We start from the raw sequence: 23,151 nt of genomic DNA on the forward strand, positions 1-23,151 counted from the left end.
GTTTGATGAAATATTTTGATTTAAAACCACAAATTTCATCCTCCACTTAATCGCTTGACATGAATAATATCAATAAATTTCCAGATTTTTTTAAATATCCAGTGACGGCAAAATGAGGAAAAAAATCTGATTGGATTAAAAAAACAAATATTTGTGAAATAAAATCTCATTCCTACATTGGGAAAAACAGATTCAAGTGATTATCTCGGATTATTTTGTATTATCTCTAGCGTTATAGATCAGAAATATAATAAAAGTGGGTTGTATTTAAGATATTTTTTTGTGGGCCATATGCAAGGACATTTTCATAAATCGCCGCGAGCCAATTAAAACAGAGCAGTAGTCTGCACCAAATAATTGACAGCCAATTAAAACTATTTCAACTCTAAACGTTTAATGGTCCCGAAAAAGCAGACGAAAAAAGATATAATTTGTCACAAATTTGCATTATATTTATGCCATAAATCCCCTTTTAAATTCATGTATCAAAAAGGATACATTTGGCCATAATTAATGGCTTTTTCCATCTTCAGCAAAGTAAAACGCCCCAAAATTGACGTTAAAGTTGTCATATATTGTAGCAAAATCGATATCTGTCCTATTAAAGTTATGATCTAATCTTGATATGATCAAAATGTCCGCCAAAAAGAAGCCTAAAACAAAAAAATACAAAAAAATCCATATGTATGAAGTCTTAATTACAGTTGGGCCATATGTGATCTCCTCGTAAACAGTCCAGACGAAAATACGATTATTATATTCGGCGCTCGGAGTGCGATTAGTCGATTGGCCGCGTGCTGGCGTCCATCTTGATTAGATGGCGGGACGCTCGCAAAGGGGGACATTTATCCACACTCACGGGCAAGTGATTACGGCTTATTGTTTGTGGATGGCATGTTTGGGGGGATTATTAGGCCCACCAGGCCAATTCAACACTCATAAATTATCATAAAAATAAACATAAAATGGACTGCCACAAAATAGTCCGGGTTACGTTCACGGGGAAAAGTGGCGACGGGTTTTTATTGGACATTGAAAAATAAAAAATGTCATAAATGGGGTCGGAAGAATTGGCCCTCTGATTGTCATTTTTCAACCCCAATTTAAATAAAGCTTTCCAAAATTAAAGGGAGTTAAAAATGAGTTAATTAAAGAATCGGAAATGTGTTACGGAAGGAAAAATTGGCCCTTCGATTGTCATTTTATAACCACAATTTGAATAAAGTTATCCAAAATTAAAGGGAGTTAATTTTGTAGGATAAAATATTGTTGGGAATAAATTGCGTTGAAATATTTGATTGTCAAAAATAAAATGTGGATTGATTGTCATTTTTACAGCAATGTTAGTGTAAATATATTGTATAAAATATACTGTATAACTATTTTTTGCGATATACCACTGGTTTATTTTAATTTATATAAAAAGTAAGGAGATAAATTGAGTTTTTGATTGTGATTTTTTTGTCTTTATTATTGCTGGACATTTTCTCTTTTTTCTGCCAACTTTGTTTTCTAGTCTCAAAATATAAAGAAATAATATAGTACTGCATATGTACAAAATCGGGACATTTTGACAAATTTTAAAGGATTTAGTTGGTAGTTGTGTGAGGATTGTAGAACGAATTAGAGAATTTACATATACAGTACACTTCTACTTACAAAATGTTCAAGTTACAAAAAAAGACTGATTTTATTGTATTTTTTTACGCGATTTCCCTCTGAAAACGACACCGTGTATAGAAAATGCAGATTTTGTCACGTGGGTCCTAAAAGCTTTATGCAAATGTAGAAAAAAAACAGGTGTAGGTGAGGATGAGGATGAAGATGAAGAGGGGGCGGCCATGAGGGAATAAAGACGATTAAAGGCATGACAAAGACAATAAGAAAAAAAGTGCACGGTGATGAAAGACGATATCAAGCGAATGATTCCGCCTGCGGGCCGAGTGGGAAGAAAGATGTTTACTCGGGTTGGTGTGTACGCACATTTGTGTGCGTGTGTGAGTGTGTGTGTCTATTTCTAATGCAGAGATAAGATCACATCGGTGTTGCAGCTATCTTGACTGCAGGCTGAAAGTGGACAGCGATGGCAGCTAGCGTCCATTAAAGTCGCCTTCTTGTTGTTGTTCTTGTTGTACACACTGATGAAACAGATTATAACATACCCACACACACATGCACATGCACACAAGTCATTGCACTAATGTATTGTTGCCTGTAGCAAAGTATTGGGTCGCATTCAAATAGTGGAAAGCTAATATTTTTTTTTCTCAATAGAAAACAGCAGATATTTTTAAAGTTTTTTCTTTTTTTCCCGGTTTGTCAAAATAAAGACTCACGTATTGAGAAAAAAAATTGTATTTTAACAATAATGTCAGAAAGTAAGGAATCCTAACGACAATTGCACAGTTTTCTTCTTTTTTTCATCATAAATGATGCGGTAGCACTGTATGGCATCATTCAATTGATTTGCAAACTTTGTGCAACGTTCAATATTTGGGTCCTGCTGCTCGATCTTTCTGTTTATAAATGGTACTGACGAGTATAGCATGGACAAAGGCATTTTGATGAATGTTTAGATTATTGTTGTTTTTTTTGGGTGGGGGGGGGATTTATTAAATAATAATATGGAGCAAAGTGTTGAGGCAAATTTCATGGTCAGGAAGATAAGATGTTTTAGATGGACACAAAAAATTGCGAGAAAATATTGGATATTCAAGGAGTCCCAAGACGCGAGTTTGCCATGACAACGGAGGGCTTTTAAAGTATGAATGAATGAAAGACGCCATGTGAAGTGTTTCGCGTTCTGAGTGTGTGTACTCAAGTGGCCTTTGTGCGTGAATGCGTGCGTATACTTGGGGAGAAAAAAAAGAGAAAAAAAAGCACACACTCAAACATAAGCGAGCGATCGTCTGTTGCTAAGTTTTGTCACGTTCCAAAAAATGGAGGAGGTTCATTGGTTGAGGGTAAAAATCTGTCCCAGTCTAAATATTATCATTTTTTTGTTATGGGGAATTTTAAAATCTGTTTTGTGTTTAAATAGTCTGAAGAAATGTTGTAGATATTTTTGTATTTTTTTTTAACCTTATTTCTATTTTAAATCTGTTTTGTATTTAAATAGTCTAAAGAAAGGTTGTAGATATTTTTGTATTTTTATTTTTTTTTAACCTTGTTTCTATTTTGTATTCATATTTTTTTTTTGACTTATTTATTCCAGTATTTCATTCTTTATTCTGCTTATCCTCACATGGGTGCTGTAGCCGATCCCTGCAAAAAAATTATATAATGCCGTATTTGTTAGTATTGGTTTTGGATCCAAGATGGCGGCGCGTATGGGTGCAGTGGCTCTTTGCTTTCTCACCAATTTCGCTATACGCAGCTGTGTATGATGACAATAAAGGCTTTTGATTTTTTGATTTCGATAAATATTTTGGCCTTCATTTTTTAATCTCATCTTATTTGCGTAGTCATTTCATTCGCTGTCAGCCTCCCTGTTCAAACGGATTGGACATCTACTAGCGCTAAAGTCATGTTTATGAAGACCCACCTCCCCAAAATAGTTAAAATACCCCCATTTATCCCATAGAAACTTATTTTTTTTGTTAATTTTCCTGTCAAACCTTCAAAAACTACAAATTACAAAACATTTTTCTGATCATAAGAACCTGAAATTTGGGGGGGTGTACACTTTTTCCAAACCCAACCGCTCTCCGGCGCCCCCTGGAAAAAAAACAGCCTATCAAACGTTATTTTCTCACCCGAGCGAGAGAAATTGGCGCCCCTTCCGTCTGGCAACCTTTTATCCCGTCGATTCATTTGCGTGATTTATCGGCAATTTCTGCCTCGGCCTGGCTCCGCCCCCTCTCTCAGGCTCGCCACTCAAACCAGTTGAGACGGCCGTAAAAAGACAATCCCGAGAATCAAATAAAAACGGGGCTTTAATTTGGGCGCGGCCATGCGGAGAGATGGCGAGGCGTTTGAACATATGGCGGCTCACGGTTCGGCCCTCGTGCGGACGTGCGCCTTGTTTACGGCATGACAGCGCATTAATAAGCAGTAAAGTCAATGGAGGCGCACGCGTGTGCAAATCCGATGTGCAGCTTGTTAAAGGACCAATTGCAATTTTTTTTTTTATGAGTGCAAAAATGTTGAGATGTCACGCCGGATGATTCACGCACCAACGCTTGGGATGGAAGCAATTTTAGATCATTATTTTCTTTTTTTTTTGCAATGAATCCAATTTTAAATTGAATGGAATGTTTGTTTGTTTTTTTAGGGTAAATGTCAGGTTATTGTTGGGTGTAATGTCCAGTTTACGTGATTTAAGAGCGAATAAATTCAAGCACATTTGGTGAATACGAGTATTTACGTATTTTCAACACTATGAGAAATATATATATATATATATATATATATTTTTATATGCAAGTAAATTGATGTCCCAACATACAAAAGCAAGATCCAACTTACAAAATCCTCCAAAATGTCCAAAAAATTTCATGAGTTGTTTTATTTTGAAATCGTCACAGTCAAGAAATAATTTTCTTATCATTTCCTCTCAGTTCTGTGAGTCCCTGACATCTTTCATACAAAATTGGAACACTTTGGTCCTTTTTAAAGGGTTTAGTTGGGCATTTTTTGAGGACCATGAAAAGTATTAGGTCATTTACATATAAATTACTACTTTACAAAAAATGAAAGTGAATAAAAAAGTTCTGCAACTTAATTTAATTAGTAGAGTTAACACTCTATGTTGGGGGTTTTTCTCTCTGACCACTGACAACTCCCTTTTTTATGTCAACAGATGCCTATTCAGCCTGTTGTTATCCCGTTTACTATACTTAAGAGCACAGGTGTCAAAGTGGCGGCCCGGGGGCCAAATCTGGCCCGCCGCATCATTTTGTGTGGCCCGGGAAAGTAAATCATGAGTGCCGACTTTTTGTTTTAGGATCAAATTAAAATGAAGAGCATAGATGTATATTAAATTTCCTGATTTTCCACCTTTTAAATCAATAATTGTAAATTTTAATTCATTTTTTGCGTGTTTTTAGTTCAAAAATCATTTTGTAAAATCTAAAAATATATTTAAAAAAAGCTAAAATAAACATTGTTTTAGATCTATAAAAAAACTGAATATTCAGGGCTTTTAATCCAGTTCTTTTAATCCATTTATAAAAAAATATATCTAAATATTCTATCTAAAATGGTCTGGCCCATGTGAAATCGAGTTGACGTTAACGCGGCCCGCGAACCAACCCGAGTCTGATACCCTTGCTTTAGAGTATCTTTGTTCTTGTTTTCTATAAAAATAAAAAGGCCCTACCAAAAATGCGACTTTATATTTGAAAATGACACCCACACTTTTTGTCTTATAATCCACAAAATACCACTTAGTCTCAAAAAGAGGATTTGGACCAAATTTAATGCCTATAAATCATTTATCAACTATCATTAGTTGATCAATTGTGGCAGCCTCGTTAGCAGACATACTACGATAAGAGAAACAAATGAGTTTGACACCCCGTATTTTATCCAGAAGAGTGTCAAAGGGAAATGCTGGAAAATACTGAATGTGGGAGTTTGCGTGCGTGCGTGCGCATGTGATATGTCACTGATAAATCCCTATTATCATGATGACAATGTTCATTACCGTCAGATTAATAAGCCTCGGGCTCGTGGCGTTGCCGGCGGTGTGTGTGCGTAAATATGTGTGTATGTGTGTGTGTGTGTTAGCTTTGTGTGCGATGTCATCAAGTGTGTTGTTGGACAGAGTAATTACTTGGAGCAAACAGTGACACGCTGCTTGCTTGTGATCTGTCAGACACCCGATGAATCACCGCCACTGATGCAAACCCTCACTGGGACAAAAGTAATGGGACACCTTCCGAGCAGGGCAACATCCAATCGGTGGCGCTGCTTTGTTAGGCAGTGTTTTGAGGAAAAGTTTTTCCTGATAAAGCCATTTGTGGTTGATTTTTATCGTGTGTCGAGAAGTAAACTAGTTTTTTTTGGGGGGGAGGTTGATTTGAATCAGTGGTGGTGTGCAAAATAGGGCTTGCGGGCCATTTAGGGATGGCTGCCTGGTTTTGATTGGACTTTTTTTGGGGGGGAAATGTATTTATTTAATTGAAGTATTAACTTATCATCCATTTTGACTGGGAAGCGGTCGTTCAAAGAGTATGAAATCTGAAACAATTGATAAACAGGCCCAGCGACCAATTATGCAAGAAGGACAGAAAAACCAGTCTGAGCAAATACGGAGAAGACAAAATATCAGTTTCACTGATAGACAAACCGACAAACCGTCAAGATCGTAAATCGATCAAGATACAGATAGATCCAGACCTACTGACCAATCAACTACTGAACCGACAGACACTACAACAAACACGCTAATGCACGTGTCAAAGTGGCGGCCCGGGGGCCAAATCTGGCCCTCCGCATCATTTAGTGTGGGCCGGGAAAGTAAATCATGAGTGCCGACTTTCTGTTTTAGGATCAAATTAAAATGAAGAGTATAGATGTATATTAAATTTCCTGATTTTTCCCCATTTTAAATCAATAATTGTCATTTTTTAATCCATTTTTTCTGTGTTTTAAGTTCAAAAATCATTTTGTAAAATCTAAAAATATTTTTAAAAAAAGCTAAAATAAACATTGTTTCAGATCTATAAAAACTGAATATTCAGGGCTTTTAATCCAGTTCTTTTAATCCATTTATTTAAAAAAATCTAAATATTATATCTAAAATGGTCCGGCCCACGTGAAGTCTGAAGTCTGACGCATTGACCAAAACAGAGTAAAATATGGTGAAGAAATCGTTGATCCGACACACGCACGCAAGCTAACTGACGTCTCAGACGACTGACAAGTAGCTTATCGATTTGCAGCTGGAGAGACTCAAGAAGGACGCAAAATAAATTTGTTTTGTGTTTTATCTGTTTATCTTTTCTTTATTTTGAAATAAATGACCTCATCGACCGCATTGTCTTGCGTTACGGGGTTTGGTCTTGCATGTCAAGTCTAATTTATGCGCATATAAGCCGCCCCCTCGATTGGGTCAACACTTTTTGGAGCGACAAATACGGTATATAAAATGGTAGCTATTTTGATTGAAAACTGACAACACTGATTATGATCAATTAAAAATTGTTGTTTTCAATTGAAGCATGATGGGGTTTTTTTTTGGTTTCCATTCAATTTTTCTCGTTTCCAAGTTTCCAAAAAGCGCTCCCCTAAAAAATAAGATATGAATTTGGATTGCAGTCCGCAGTCATGTTTTGCTCGTCTGTTGCGTACTGAAAGCAGATGCCCACCATGCCAAATTGGCTTTTCGCACCAGGGCTTTACTCTCTGAAGGAGGGGCTATCAGGCTAGATTAGCTCGCCGCTAATGGAAGACGAAGAGCTTTCAAAAGCACCTGGAGCAGCTGGATGCTCCAATTATTTTTTTTCCCCCGCTTGTGATTTTTGCTTTGTGCAGGTTTGAAACATCTTAATCCACCAGAATTTAGAACTTTACGTCAACGATATCGTTAGAAATGTAAGACGGAGGTGAATGAGGTGTAGAAAACAGATTAGGATTTTGTTATTGAATACAATGACCAAAGTCTCGAAGCCACATGTTGCTAGTGATAGAATAACTAAAGTATTACTTCCGAAAAATCGGAAAATCCTGTCAGATCGGCAACCTTCTGAACTCTAAGATGGATTTCTTAAAGCAAGGGTGTCATACTCGGGTTGGTTCGCGGGCCGCTTTAACGTCAACTCGATTTCATGTGGGCCGGACCATTTTAGATATAATATTTAGATTTTTTTTAAATAAATGGATTAAAAAAATTGGATTAAAAGCCCTGAATATTCCGTTTTTTTATAGCTCTAAAACAATGTTTATTTTAGCTTTTTTGTATATTTCTAGATTTTACAAAAGGATTTTTGAACTAAAAACACAGAAAAACTGGATTAAAAAATGACAATTATTGATTTAAAAGGGGGAAAATCAGGAAATTTAATATACATCTATACTCTTCATTTTAATTTGAAAAAACAGAAAGTCGGCACTCATGATTTACTTTCCCGGGCCACACAAAATGATGTGGCGGGCCAGATTTGGCCCCCGGGCCGCCACTTTGACACGTGTCACATAAAGCCTTCAATGGTGGCAACGGTGTCCAAAACCGAAGCTTTTTCCAGTATTCAAATTTTCCAGACATTTGTGATTTTGATTAACTGAAAAATATTGAGCTGAAAAAAATGACAAGGAACTGCATGAGATGTATGTAATGCCTCGATGAAATTCTGCTGGTGTAATTTTTTTTTTTTAAATTGCAAAAAAAAAATTGGGGGGGGTTTGACTATATTTGTAAAAAGATGAAATTTGCTAATGGAGATGATAATTAGTTAAAGTAGGTTTCTCAAAAACTGAATTGCAGACGCAGACACACTCAAAAATAAATTTAATCTAACCTTACACTAAACTTAATTCTAATTTTGTTTGAAATTTTAATAGCTTTTTTCTCCTGGGATGGCTCTATTGGCCCCGCCTCCACCCTTACTTTCAGATGCAACCTATCGAGGGTTGTTTGCTTTTGTCTTCCCTTCAAAATATTCCCAAAATGATGCACACTAATGTCCTCACAATAGGATAACGCACGACCACTTGCCAACGACAAGTAGTATATACTCCTCTCGTATTAGCGAACAAGCTCCCCCATTCGCAATGACTAACAGGAAAAAAATGCAACGGTCCGCCCAGTGCTCGTATATTAAAATTTGTCTCGTATCTCAAGATAAATATTTGCCCAAAATTTTACTCGTATCTCAAATTGCTCATATGTCGGGGCACTCGTATGTCGAGGTACCACTGTAATTGGTTCCCAAACAAACAAGTTTAGAAGAATCGAAAAATGTAAAGAAGGAGCCATAAAAGAAGGGCTGACCTGTGCCAATGGTACGATCCCCTGGATGTCGTCGTTGCTGATGTAGAGGTGCGACACTCTCTCCGCCGAGGACGGGGCGCCGGAGGCGTACTCCACGCTCCAGTGCAAAGTTTGGGTGGGGGCCAACGTGATCACATTGTCCACTTCAAAGTCCAACTGCATCACCTCATATGACGAACTCTCCAACCTGTAGAGTGGAAATTGCCACAGTCTAATTACAGTAAAACCTCACTATTTTGCGGATCGACTATTGCAGATTCACGGCATCGCGGCTTGAATCCACAAAATCAAGCGTGTCAGATACGGGTTGGTTCGCGGGCCGCTTTAACGTCAACTCGGTTTCACGTGGGCCGTACCATTTTAGATATAATATTTAGATTTTTTTTTTTCAACTGGATTAAAAGCCCTGAATATTCAGTTTTTTATGGATCTAAAACAATGCTTATTTTAGCTTTTTTTTAAATATATATTTAGATTTTACAAAAATGATTTTGGAACTAAAAACACAGAAAAAATGAATAAAAAAATTACAATTATTGATTTAAAAGGGGGAAAATCAGGACATTTAAAATACATCTATACTCTTCATTTGAATTTGATCCTAAAACAGAAAGTCGTTTCCCGGGCCAGACAAAATCATGCGGCGGGCCAGATTTGGCCCCCGGGCCACCACTTTGACACAAGTGCTCTAAAGTATCGGAAGAGTTGTAGGAGCGATAATACAAACATGAAATGTGGAAAAAACGCAGATTAGAATTTGAGATATTTTACCTGTCCACTAGAGGGCAATGTCAATTTCTGTGGGAGTTAAATAATAGTACCGAGATGCTTGTAAAAGTCCAAATAATATAAAATAGACATAATAAAAAAACATATCAGAGAGCAGCAGCTCTTGTCACATACTACCCATGATAAATTAGATATTACCGAACTAATGAGCAAAAAGTAGCATGCTAGGCTACGCTAAAAACAACAATAAAAAAAAAAGCTAAGTTTTTGCTTTAAAAGCATCCCTACGACCAGGAATAAAAATGGTACAGTCCTAATGTAGTGTTTCATGGTCCAGCATCTAGCCTGTCATTCAGAATAAAAACTAAACCAAAAAATAGGGGAAAAAAAACAATAATTTGTACAAAAAATAAGTAAGAACCACAAAAATCCAAAATAATACAGTAGCCCGTTAGTTTTAAAATCATTTTTTTACGAGGTGAGATCACTACTAAAAATGTTTCCATCTACTTTGAACACTTTTGAGGTTCTTTTCATCTCCATTTTGACTTCTTGGGCCATTAAATCCGGAGAGGAAAATAAAGAAAATGAACTCTTTCATTGATTATTTCTTGCAGCTGCGCCTCATTGCTCGGCTGCCTCAAGTCATGCCAACTTATTCATAGAGTAAAAAAGAACATTGATGATAACGCAGCTGGATATGCATATAAAGTGTGTGTCTGTGTGTGTAATGTGTGTGTGTGTGTAGATAGGTGGGCGTGAGGGAAGCAGAAGTGGGAGTCAAATACCTTTACGACAGATTTTAACGGCTTGACGAGCGTAATCACGGCCTTTATTGTTACATCGATCGTACAAAACAAGCCGGATTGAAATGTTTGGCTTTACTGTCACTTTACTTCTTATTATTACCCCAGAAAATCCATATATACCATAAATGGAAATGACTGCAAAACTAGAGACCGTGTTGTTGAGATGAAGTAGGCGTTGTAAATTTGGGGAGAATGTTTAATCAATTGGTAAAAAAATTAATTGTTGTTTTACATAGATGGATTATTGAAGGTGAGGATTTGTTTTTAGGGCTAAAGGCTTTTTTTATTTTGTTTTTTGTAAGATGATAAATTTCTTCAGTCGGAGAGGTTTAGTTCTGTATGTTGTATTTTGGAAAATATATTTTTTAATGGCGTAAGATGTTTCTAAAATGTCTTTCATGTGTAAATCCTGTTTAAAGTGGAACAAAAATATTTTACATAGATTAATTATATTTTTTTTAACCTGATAAATATTTTTGTTCAGAGGAGTGTAATTCTATATGTGCTATTTAAAAATATTTTTTTTGCGTCATATGTATGTATGTATAAAATGTTTTTTATTTGTAAATCATGTTTAAAGTGGAACAAAAAATATTTTACATAGATTAATTATATATAGTTTTTAATTATTCTTTTTAACCTGATACATATTTTTGTTCAGAGAAGCGTAATTCTACGTGTTATTTTAGAAAATATATTTTTTGCGTCATATGTATGTATGTATAAAATGTTTTTCATTTGTAAATCCTGTTTAAAATGGAAACAAATATTTTACTTTTTTTTTTTTACCTGACATTGTTTTTAACTTGTGCTATTTTAGAAAAAATAAATAAATAAATATGTTATGTGTATGTATAACAACACGTTTCTAAATTGTCATTTTTTTCTAAATCCAGTTTAAAATTTATTTATTTATATATTTATCTTTATTAAAACATTGCCAACATTAGGGGTGCAATATTGCAGAGGCGTAATTGGATTAATTCACTTTAGCTAAATTAATTGGACATTTAAAATGAAGTTATTATTGCAAATAGGTTGAAACAAAAAAACAACCATTGCAATACAAAAATGGCTGCTGCTAACCAATTGCAAAAGAGCTTTAAAACTAAGTAAAAAAATAAATAAATAAAACACTGGAGGACATAGAAAGGTAACTGGGGGTGATAGTGTAATCACTGGAGCTGAAAGGGCAACATGTCCACCTTGACAGGTGTAACCAGACATTAGCCACGTCCGCTCTGCTATTAACATAGCATTTTTAGCTCCAAAACATGCTATTTTGATTGCCATTTAGAAGTTATGCTTATGTTTGATTGACAGGTCACTGACCAGAAACACATTTACATTTTAATACCCTTTACATACTTTGACTTTGCACCTTCATTTTAATAATAACTCAATATTTTTATTCTTTGCCTGAGCAAGAAATTCATTTTCCAACAGATTCGCGCCATTAGCAAAAAAATAAATACTAATAATAAGCTTTTTAATGATGATTGCAGCTCACGTTCATTGAAACAATTTGCCTTGATGATTATTAGAACTTTTCCCCCAGATAATAAGCTGGGATAAGCATTTGTTTTAATGTCAAATAAAATATGTCGCGGGCTGTTTTTTTTCTTTTTTACGCCATCATCGTAATTAGCAAAAGGACTGATGACATTTTTAAATGTTTAATTTTTTTTCCAGCATGTCCATCACTTGTTTAATGGCTCAGAAAAGCATTGTGATGATTAAAAACTTACATAAAACGTTCCCAGAAGATAATGTTCGCAATATAAAAGGGAAAAATAAATTAAATTCAACTTGAATTATGAGCATTAAACTCATTCATACATTTTTTTCGAGACAAAAGAACAAAAAAAAGTACTGATCTACTCATAACTAAATAACAAAAAGATTAAATATTGTTTAAATATAGTAATCTAATCTTTCTTTCTTTTTTTAATAATGTTTAGTTAAAAAGGGAGCTCATTTGCATAAATATTCAAAGTTGTTTGTTCTAATTGGAAACATGAAAAAAACATTCAAAATGATAAGATTGTAAGTCAAAGAAAAAAGAAAAGAAAATATCTTTAAAAACAAAAAAACTACAAAAAAAACTGACTAATAAAATTAGAATAAAAAATTAAATAAAGGAGATTTTCCTTTGTAAAAAAAATCCAATTTAAAGTTATCAACCGCATGTTTTTGGGATGTGGGAGAAAATCGGAGTACCCGTAAAAAACCCACGCAAGCCCGGGGAGAACATGAACATGCAAACTCCCCACAGGAAAGCCAGAGCCCTGGGATTTAACCCTGATCTTAGAACTGTGAGACGGACGAGCCAACCACTCCGCAGTTTGAAATATTTCAGCCCAAAAGAGAAAAAAAAATACTGTCAATAAAATTGTCCTTGCGTGTTTCTGGTTTTGAGAGTTGGCTTTTTTTCTCCTAACACGCACACGTTTATTGTCCTTGGGGTCGTCCAAGTTAGTGGCAAGGACCTGTCCATCAGACATGCACAAACACACACACAAACACACACAAACACACACACACACACATACACATACAAACACAAGAGCTGTCAGAAGTGTACTTGCGACAAGACAAGAAGATAAAACGGCACCTGGCGGAACGGCAACTTGACAACACTGTCACACAACAACACCTGTGTGTGTGCGTGTGTGTGTATGTGTGTGTACGACACAGCTGGTCGTAAGCATGCTGGGCTTCCTGTCAGTTTGCACTAACACAAGCGCATCAAAGTGAAAGGACACAGGCGCAATAACACACGTTGTGTATTGTGTAACGCGACGGCGGAGTGGCTGGCACCATGTTGTGATGGGGCATTTTGTGCAAATGTGTGTGATGTTGTCTGCAATTGCGTGAGGTCTTTAACATACACACACACACTGTGGGAATGTCACAGTGGCCACTTTGCATGGAAATGAAGTCGCCGTATATGTAAAATATATACATGTTTATATTATGCTAGGCGCCAAAGCTGTCAGTCAGTCAGTCGGCTTGGTCTTAAAGGACGTTGGAGGAATCATCTGGCCAAAAATACAAGGACAGGCACGTGTAGGGCCAAAACATTTATCCCATTAGGATGTCAAAGTAGAGCCATACTTCAAAGATTTGTCTTATTAATGACATTTAAAATATATATGTTTGTATACACTGCATTATAAAACACTGTGGTAGTAGTTGAAGTGGTGGTAGTAGTAGTGGATGAGGAGTGTGTTGTATATCTACTAGATGAAGCTGTTGTAGTCGTAGTAGTTGTTGTAGTCGTTGTAGTAGTAGTAGTTGTAGTTGTAGTCGTTGTAGTAGTAGTAGTCGTAGTACCGGTAGTAGTAGCAGTAGTACTAGTAGTAGCAGTAGCAGTAGTACTAGTAGTAGTAGTAGCAGTAGTACCGGTATTAGTAGCAGTAGTACTAGTAGTAGTAGCAGTAATACTAGTAGTAGTAGTGGTGGCAGTAATACTAGTAGTAGTAGTAGTGGTAGTAGTAGCAGTAGTAGTAGAGTAGCAGTAGTAGTCGAGTAGCAGTAGTAGTACTAGTAATAGTACTAGTAATAGTACTAGCAGTAGAACTAGCAGTAGAACTAGCAGTAGTACTAGCAGTAGTACTAGCAGTAGTACGAGTAGTAGTGCTGCTAGTAGCAGTACTAGTATTAGTACTAGTACTCCAAGTAGTAGTAGTTGTGCTGCTAGTAGCAGTACTAGTATGAGTAGTACTAGTACTACTAGTAATAGTAGTGCTGCTAGTAGCAGTACTAGTATTAGTAGTACTAGTACTACTAGTAGTAGTAGTAGTGCTGCTAATAGCAGTACTAGTATTAGTAGTACTAGTATTAGTAGTAGTCTCAGTAGCAGTACTAATTCACTAGATAAGAGCTGTATAAATAGTAGTAGTAGTGGGTTGTGTTATATATCCACTAGATGGAGTTGTAATAGTAGTAGTAGTAGTAGTAGCAGTAGTAGTAATGAGAGGGGTGTAATACATCAACTAGACGGAGCTGTAGTAGTATTAAGGGGTGTTTTATATCCACGACTAGATGGAGCTGTAGTAGTAAGGGGTTGCGTTATACATCCACGAGATGAAGCAGTAGTAGTAGTAGTAGTAGTAGTGGTTAAGAATTGTGCTATGCATCAAGTAGATGGAGCTGTGCTAAATGGAATTTCATACAACAATTGAGCAGTATTGATCCATGTATAAGGCGCACTGCCGGCTTTTGGTTGCGCCTCGTAGTGCGGAAAATATGGTAGTCCCCTTTCAATTTAAAAGCACAAGAATACGTCTTAGTGTGTCTGTGTGTGTGTGAGTTTGTGAAGATTGCCCTCATTGTCGCGCTCTTCTGATCTTGCTTGTAGTGCACGAGAGGATGAGGCAGAACACGTCGTGGCGACGGGATGGAGTTAATGTCCTATTCGCTTGTGACACTTATTGCACATCCGACATGGGATGGCATGCACGGCCCCGCAGAGACCCCCAAACAAACGCGCACTTAAACGCACATGCTGTTGTCTCCTCGCATCATCGGGGCTACCAAGAAGCCCCCCGTCAACAACCGCACCCCCCACCCCCTTACATGTTAGTAACACACACACACTTACACGAAAAGAAACAAAGAAGCTTTTTTCGCAGCCCCCCCGACCTGTGCAACATGTAAATGCTTTTAGGGGGAGGCTAGTGTGTGTTTGTGTTTTTGTGTGTGTGTGTGTGTGTGTGTGTGTGTATCAAACATCTCCAACTGTGATTTTTTTTTACCGCCATTCATTCTTTATTTGCGTAAATGCAGCCGAATTTTTTTTTTTCGAGAACACGGCAGGCTGGAAGAGCGAAGATGAAAATGTACTTAAAAAAAACAATAGTTGGAGAAAAAGTTTTTAAAAAGGGGGCGGGGGGAATATGTTTTGTTGACTAGTCAGCCTCCCTGAGAAAATCTATTTAGGGGTGCTGGAGAAGTGGAATCTTATATTCAGGAAGATCAATGTGCTTTTCATCCGGTGGATGAAACCGTGGAAAAATGAATTTATCACGAGTTGATGTCCAATCCCTTTTGAAGTGAAGAATGGCAGTAAATGAATGAGTTCATTTTGGGTCACTTCAGGTCATTTTCTGTTGATTTTGGGTCGCTTCTTGTTCATTTTGTGCTAAAAAACAAGATGTCACCTAAAATGGGTCACAATATATACAGTAATCCCTCAAATATCGCGATTAATGTACACCAGACTGGCTGCGATAAATGAAAAATCACAAGGTAGGACCACCCCCATTATAACTACCACAATACATGATTTCGCGCCTATACAGAAATACAAGTACAATGATCAAAAAGTATATAATGATTAACTATTACAGCAATAAGCATATCAAAAGACTGTATTATATTAATATCTAAATATAACCGATATATACAATAAAATATTTTAAATACTGTACTCAGTGAAAATAGTTCCTCTCGACTTGCTATAAATAAAAAAAAACAGGTTAAGTTTTAGTCTAATTTTAGTCTAATTTTAGTCTAATTTTAGTCTAATTTTAGTCTAGTTTTAGTCTAGTTTTAGTCTAGTTTTAGTCTAGTTTTGTCTTCTTGTGGCCATGTCTGGTCTAAATTGCCCGCGATATTCGAGAGATTACTGCAGCAGTCTGTAGAAGGTCCCCACCTTGTGGACTTACTGTGCATGGCTCAATTTTTTTTTAACTAGGTCTACAATGTCTTCTGTGTCTTGTGTTTGTCTTGCTACTACAACCATGAAATTTCCCGAATATGGGATGAAATTAAGTTCTAACCTAACCTAATCACAATATCAATATATGGTCCCACCCCTACTATAGAGGTGGTTTTGGTCCTATTTTCACATGGATTTCCAATATGGCAGCTGTCTTTTCTCAAACACAAATTTTCTGACGTCTGACCTTGGTGATGATGAAGGTTAAAAAAAAAATGAAGGCTGGTTTAGGGCGGGCTTTCAAGGCTCCATATGACAGGATAGCGCACATCCCTAACACACACACACACAAAAACACACACACACACACTAATACAAGCCTACAATAGACAAGCATTTTTCTTCCAGGACAAATAGCCTTTGTTCAAATAAATTAAAGGAAAAAAAAATCCAATTTTTTGTCTCGGCCATCGCCAATGAGAAATCCAGAATTCACACTTTGTGTGTGTGTGCGTGTGTGTGTGTGTGTGTGTGTGTGTGTGTAATATCATAAACGCAGAGAGGCATGAGAGAAGATGGAGAAAAAGCAGAGATGGATGTCACAGCGAGTGGCGCATTAAATCAATATCTGATTACACGCACTGAGAAGAGCTGAAAGCGTGCGTGGTGGGGGTGGGGGTGCTACACTTTACCTGGGTTGGCGCGGGTGTGGGTGAGTGTGTCGCATCTAACGCGGATGCGGATGTGGATGTGGCGACATATTTGTGTCAAAACGCATTGGTGGGGATGATGATGGCGTGGAGGTAAAAGTTAAAGAAACGTTATTATTACGATTATTACGATTACAATTTAGACTCTAACTCGCACGTGTCAAAGTGGCGGCCCGGGGGCCAAATCTGTCCCGCCGCATCATTTTGTGCGGCCCGAGAAAGTAAATCTTTTGCTCGGCACCCTCGGGGAGCCCCCCCTTGGCTCCCTGATAAACAATTTCAGACTTCCAACTTATATCTTACAATATGTATACAATCAGTAACATTAATATGTTTCATGTATTATTATTATTATTAGTCATGTATTTAAGACGACCATGTATTTAAGTCTCATTTCAATGCAAAAAACACCGTCTTATATTCGGGCCGATACGGTATAGGATTTTTTTCAAAACGAAAGACTGGTAGTTTAGCCTTAATAATACCGTATTTTCACATTTTCTATAAAATGCACCGTTTGATATTTTCTGTTTTTTTTGGTCAATACATTGGGTACTTCTTCCAATAGGGCACACGTGTCAAAGTGGCGGCCAGGGGGCCAAATCTGGCCCGCCGCATCATTTTGTGTGGCCCGGGAAAGTAAATGATGAGTGCCGACTTTCTGTTTTAGGATCAAATTAAAGACAGTATAGATGTATATTACATTTCCTGATTTTCCCCCTTTTAAATCAATAATTGTAATTTTTTAATCCATTTTTTTCTGATTTTAGTTCAAAAATCATTTTGTAAAATCTAAAAATATATTTAAAAAAGCTAAAATAAACATTGTTTTAGATCTATAAAAAACAGAATATTCAGGGCTTTTGATCCAGTTCTTTTAATCCATTTATTTAAAAAATCTAAATATTATATCTAAAATGGTCCTGCCCACATGAAACCGAGTTGACATTAATGCACTAACTGATGGGATTTTGTCAAAAAATATTCCAATAATAAAATATCGATACTCACACAGATCCATAAGTGGATACATTACCCTGGAAAAAATGATGAAACATTGTGGATTGCCGAAGAATGAATTTGATATCAAAATGCTAACAATTAGCATAAATTAGCTACTTTTTTGTTTTTACTTTTATAGACATGGATTAAAAATAATCCTCATTTTCAGTAGATGAGTGACTTTTTTTGTTACACTCCCACACAGTGATTCTAAAAGGCGTTAAAAAAAGTAATAATGAATTATTAATCAGGCAGTCTAATTATGGCATGTGTGTGTGTCCCAGAGAGATATGATCTAGGGAAATTACATCTAACAGTCATTTATCACAACAAATAGAGTGAAAAACAGAAGTTAGCCACGAAGCACTTTGCACACAAAAGAGTCCATGCCATCATTATTATTATTATAATATTATTTAAATATGCTAAAGATGTGAAGATGAGAGTCCGCATTAGACAATGTGGATTTTCACCAGGGAACACCAACAAGATCTGAATAAAATCTTTTTAAAAAAAAAAAAGATTTTTTTTTTTGTCTTATGCTGTCAGTTCCGGGTGTTAATATCGTTGTGAATGCTAATCGAATTTGATGGCGGATTTATCATTTATGATTATTGTGAGAAGAATAGACTTCGTAATTGTAATAGATGTTTATTGGCTCGAAGTAAGGCTGTGAAAATACATTAAAGTGATGAAATATTGTCATACTTTTTATCGATTTCTATCATTTTGGGACATTTTTGGGTCACTCCCTATTCCATCACCTAAAATTAATAACAAGCCACCCGTCCATAATTCAAAAATCAATAAATTCTCACCCAAAAATTAGCCGAATTTGCAAGCAAGTCACCAAAAATTAACCGGAAATGACCTAAAACAAGGGTGTCAGACTCGGGTTGGTTCGCGGGCCGCATTGGCTGGACCATTTTAGATATAATATTTAGATTTTCTTTTATAAATGGATTAAAAGAACTGGATTCAAAGCCCTGAATATTCAATTTTTTATATATCTAAAAAAAAAATTTAATTTTTGAGGTTTTTTTTTCTTAGCAAGGGAAAATCATTTATGTAATAATTTGTTTTTCATTGCGAAAGGAAACCAAATTTTTCTTTAATTATGTGCCATATTAAAGTGGAAAACAAAAAATACTACAAAAAATTTAATATATATCTATATCTATCATTTTAATATGATCCTAAAACAGAAAGTCGCCACTGATGATTTACTTTCCCGGGCCACACAAAATGAAGCGGCGGACCAGATTTGGCCCCCGGGCCGCCACCTTGACACCTGTGACCTAAAACATCCAAAAGTTAACCCATTGGCTACCATTGACGGCCACAGACAAGTAGACAAGACGACAAAGTGGGAGGGATGGCAGCAAATTAACCAATGTTTTCATTTTCCGACAAGGGTTGCAGGGGGTGCTGGAGCTTATCCCAGTCCTGAATCGGTAGCAAGCCATTTGCACTCAAACTTGGAGACAATTTAAACTAGCCTAGCATGCATCGGGGAAAACACGCAAACTCCACATTTTGATGACCCACCTGGGAATCGAACCCTCGATCCCAGAACTGTGAGGCTGCAGAGATTTTTCGCTGTTTGTGTGTGTGTGCCAGAATACACGCTGGCGTATATTTAGCCATTAGCAGCCAACAGCGAGGCACTGGGCGGAGTGACTGAATCAGGCCAGGTATCAAGTCCGGCCTGTCAAGCGTGCCGACCGCCCGCTCCTTTAAAAAGATAAATAAATCAAGCCCGACTCCCAGAAGACCGAGCGCTGCCGATGCCGACCTCTCCCGTTCACTGGTTGACAGCGAGAGGAGGCGGAGTTTGCTACTTTTGCTACTTTTATGCTCATGGCTAAGGGAGCTGTGGAGGGGAAAGCGGGTGAGCTGGGAAACATGCCCCTTAAAAGTCCACTAGTCGCCCTCATGTCAGGTGGTAAGCGGACCGGTCGCGGCGTGAAGCGCCAGTGACCCCGTCAATCATGGCTATCGGGGGCGCGTGGCCAGAGGATTTGAGGCAGGAAGTGAACAGGAAAGAAGCCCAAAAATAAGGCCACGAAGATGGAATTTTACTGCAATTTTTAGCTTAAGCCCTCTCAAAACAAGTCATTTTCATCCATTGACAACTACTGCACTTTGCGTCATTTTCATTCATTCATTCATTTTCTATCTAAATGGCGCCTTCAATGACAGCCAATGAGTTAACAAGGAACCTAAAAAAAACAAAAAAACAACTGGAAGTAGCCCAAAAATCCCCCCAAAACCTTGTGAAAGTAGCCTATAATGACCCAAAACCAACTGAAAGTACCATAATAATAATAATAAATGCCCCAAAATCAGCATAATGCGACCCATGAACAGGAAGTAGCCCGGAAATTGATGATCCAAAATTGATTGGATGTCTAGTACCATATTTTCTCACATATAAGCCGCCTCTGCGTATAAGCCGTACCCTTAAAATTGCCTTACAATCGTTGAATTTTACCATTTCTCTCGTATAAGCCGCCCCCTGATTCACAATTTTCACCCCTGTATTCATGGTTTTAATAGGGAGTACAAATGTGTTACTTTGAAGGGAAAATCTTAAGAAAAGTCATCGAACGTGGTATTTCTAAAATACTGTATGAAGGAAGAATTAGGAGAATTCAAAAAGGAAGTCATGTGACCAGTGCAACCAGGAAGTGGGCCGGACCATTTTAGATATAATATTTAAATATTTTTTATATAAATGGATTAAAAGAACTGGATTAAAAGCCCTGAATATTCATTTAATAGATGTAAAACAATTTTTATTTTAGCTTTTTTTAAATATATTTTTAGATTTTACAAAATGATTTTTGAACTAAAAACAGAAAAAAAATGATTAAAAAATGACAATTATTGATTTAAAAAGGGGGGAAACAGGACATTTAATACACATCTATACTCTTCATTTGAATTTGATCCTAAAACAGGAAGTCGGCACTCATGATTTACTTTCTCGGGCCGCACAAAATGATGCGGCGGGCCAGATTTGGCCCCGGGCCACCACTTTGACACCTGTGATCTAGCTTTATGGCATTTCAACTTTGTCACCTTGCAGTTTCGTGCCTATCAAGTCTAATTTGTGCGCATATAAGCCATACCCTTGATTCGGTCATCATTAATTTTAGTTACAAATACGGCTTATATGCGAGAAAAAATGGTAATTATCTTTAGTGCTGATACTCGGACATTATTCCACCAACGTTTTGTCACATGAATTTGAGTTATCTTTCTTAACAAAGTTTCTCTTTTTTACGACTTTTTGTCGCTTCTTCCATCGCCGAGGTCATAAACGCAACGTTCCCATAGGGCAGTTCCCCCCGCTCGCTCGGGGTCGCCCGGCGCCGTAACATTCCGCCATTGCGGATGCGGCGGGCGAGTGTCAACATAACTTGTGTGCGTTTCCCCCGGATGAGGTCTTTAAGTCCTCATGCATACAGATGGAGTCGTCCTTCAAAAAAACAGGGCATTTTTTCCCACGTTTTCTTTCAAATGCAAAGAATCCCCACGGCTAATGAATGCGAGGGCGCCGCGTGTCCATAAAACTTTAGTGTACGCCCTTTTACGACGGGGAGCCGAAACCGTAAACGGGCTTTTAATACGGCCCCGCGTGGCCCGCCGGGATGTTTTCTACAACAAGAGCGGAATTGTTATATGCGTCGGGGTCGTTTGTGTCAAAGCGGCGTCGGCGATGAGGGCGGCGAGCAAGTGACGGGAATCCGAGATGAGGAACCGCGCGAGGGGGGGAAGGTGACGGAAAACAAAAGGGACGCCGGCGTTTGTCGTCTTGGACGACAATCTTTTTTTATCGGTTTTTAAAGTTTACAAGCAGGTGCGGCTTTTCAACTTTCAAGCCTTCGGTGCAGCGTTTTTTTTTATTGGATGAGGCTCTCTGCATTAAAGTAGCGCTTGTTTAACCTTTTCTGCCTCCATTTCTGAACCGCGTATCCTCACAAGGGTCACGGGGGTGCTGGAGCCTATCCCAGCCAACTACAGGGAGACAGGCTGAATGGGTGGCCAGCCAATCGGAGGGCACATGGAGACAGACAACCAATCACACACGAGGATAGGGGCAATTTAGCATTTAATTAGCCTAGCATGCATGTTTTTGGGTGGTGGGGAAAAATTGTAGTATCCAGAGAAAACCCACGCAAGCCCAGACAGAACATACAAACTCGATACAGGGAGGACCCACCTGGGATCAAACCCTCGACCTCAGAACTGTAAGTCCAATGTGCTAACCACTCGTCCACCGGTCCCCCAAAGTTCAATTCATTCATTCAATTTCAGTACCGCTTTTCCTCACAAAGGTCACAGGGGTGCTGGAGCCTATCCCAGGCAATTATGGAATTGGTGGTCAGCCAATCACAGGGCGCGAGAAGACAAACAACCAATCAGGGTCAACCCTAAGGGCAATTTAGTGGTACAATTAGCTTAGCATACATGTTTGGGGATTAGGGAGGAAAATTTAGTACCCGGAGAAAACCTACGCAGGCACGGGAAGAAAATGCAAACTCCACAATCTGATTCTCAATAAAATTTAAAAAATCTTTTGGGGAAATGTTGTGTTAGCAGTTTGACTGTTAAAATGTATAAACGATATTCCATTCATTATTTTTCAAGTAAACCATTCTCCAGTACACTGTAAAAAATGCGACTTTTTAGATGCTATTAGACAACTTCAATCAAGTTTTTTACATGTTTGGTTTCATTTTTTTCAGAAAAAAAAATGAAAATTGCAAAGAAGGGATTTGAGGTGCTGAATTCACTTAAGGTTAATAAATCCACTCGTTGTTATTAATTTAACACAAAAACCACGTTTAATAATTGTTGGCCCGTCTCGTTTCCTAGAAATTCCCAATCTTCTCTCCAATAATCGCTAACAAAAGGGAACATTGGCCCACTAATCATTTTGGATTTAATTAGGAAGGCTTTTGGGAAGATTGCATGACATTAATTTTATTTTAAAACATATTACCAGGAAAATCAACTGGTGTGCCATCTGAGTCATTGAGAGAGAAAGAGCGAGAAAAAAAAAATAGTTTGGAACAAAATCAAAAGACACAACACGCACTCAAGCTATTAGTCGGTGATGAAAAACCAGCTTTGGCGGGAAGCCAAAGTGGCGACCACGGCGGGAGAAAATGACAAGAAACGCCGCTATGAGCTACCAAAATTCAAGGAGGTGCACCTGGTGCACCACTCTAACCGCGGACGCAAATTTACTCGTTTGACGGCAAAAATGAGTAGATATCAAGAACAGTCTTT

The 23,151-nt window shown here is 37.5% G+C and overlaps 1 protein-coding gene across 1 annotated transcript in view; it reads right to left on the bottom strand.

Annotated features, from left to right (window-relative positions):
- Positions 1-23,151, bottom strand: part of LOC144074522 (transmembrane protein 132B) — a 117,815-nt gene that overhangs the window by 18,448 nt on the left and 76,216 nt on the right. The window contains exon 6 of the mRNA XM_077600993.1: positions 8,936-9,122. Within this exon, the coding sequence (XP_077457119.1) occupies positions 8,936-9,122 (187 nt within the window). The remainder of the gene's footprint in view (positions 1-8,935; positions 9,123-23,151) is intronic.

This window comes from Stigmatopora argus, chromosome 5 (genome assembly GCF_051989625.1).
Source record: "Stigmatopora argus isolate UIUO_Sarg chromosome 5, RoL_Sarg_1.0, whole genome shotgun sequence".
Taxonomy (NCBI): Eukaryota; Metazoa; Chordata; class Actinopteri; order Syngnathiformes; family Syngnathidae; genus Stigmatopora; species Stigmatopora argus.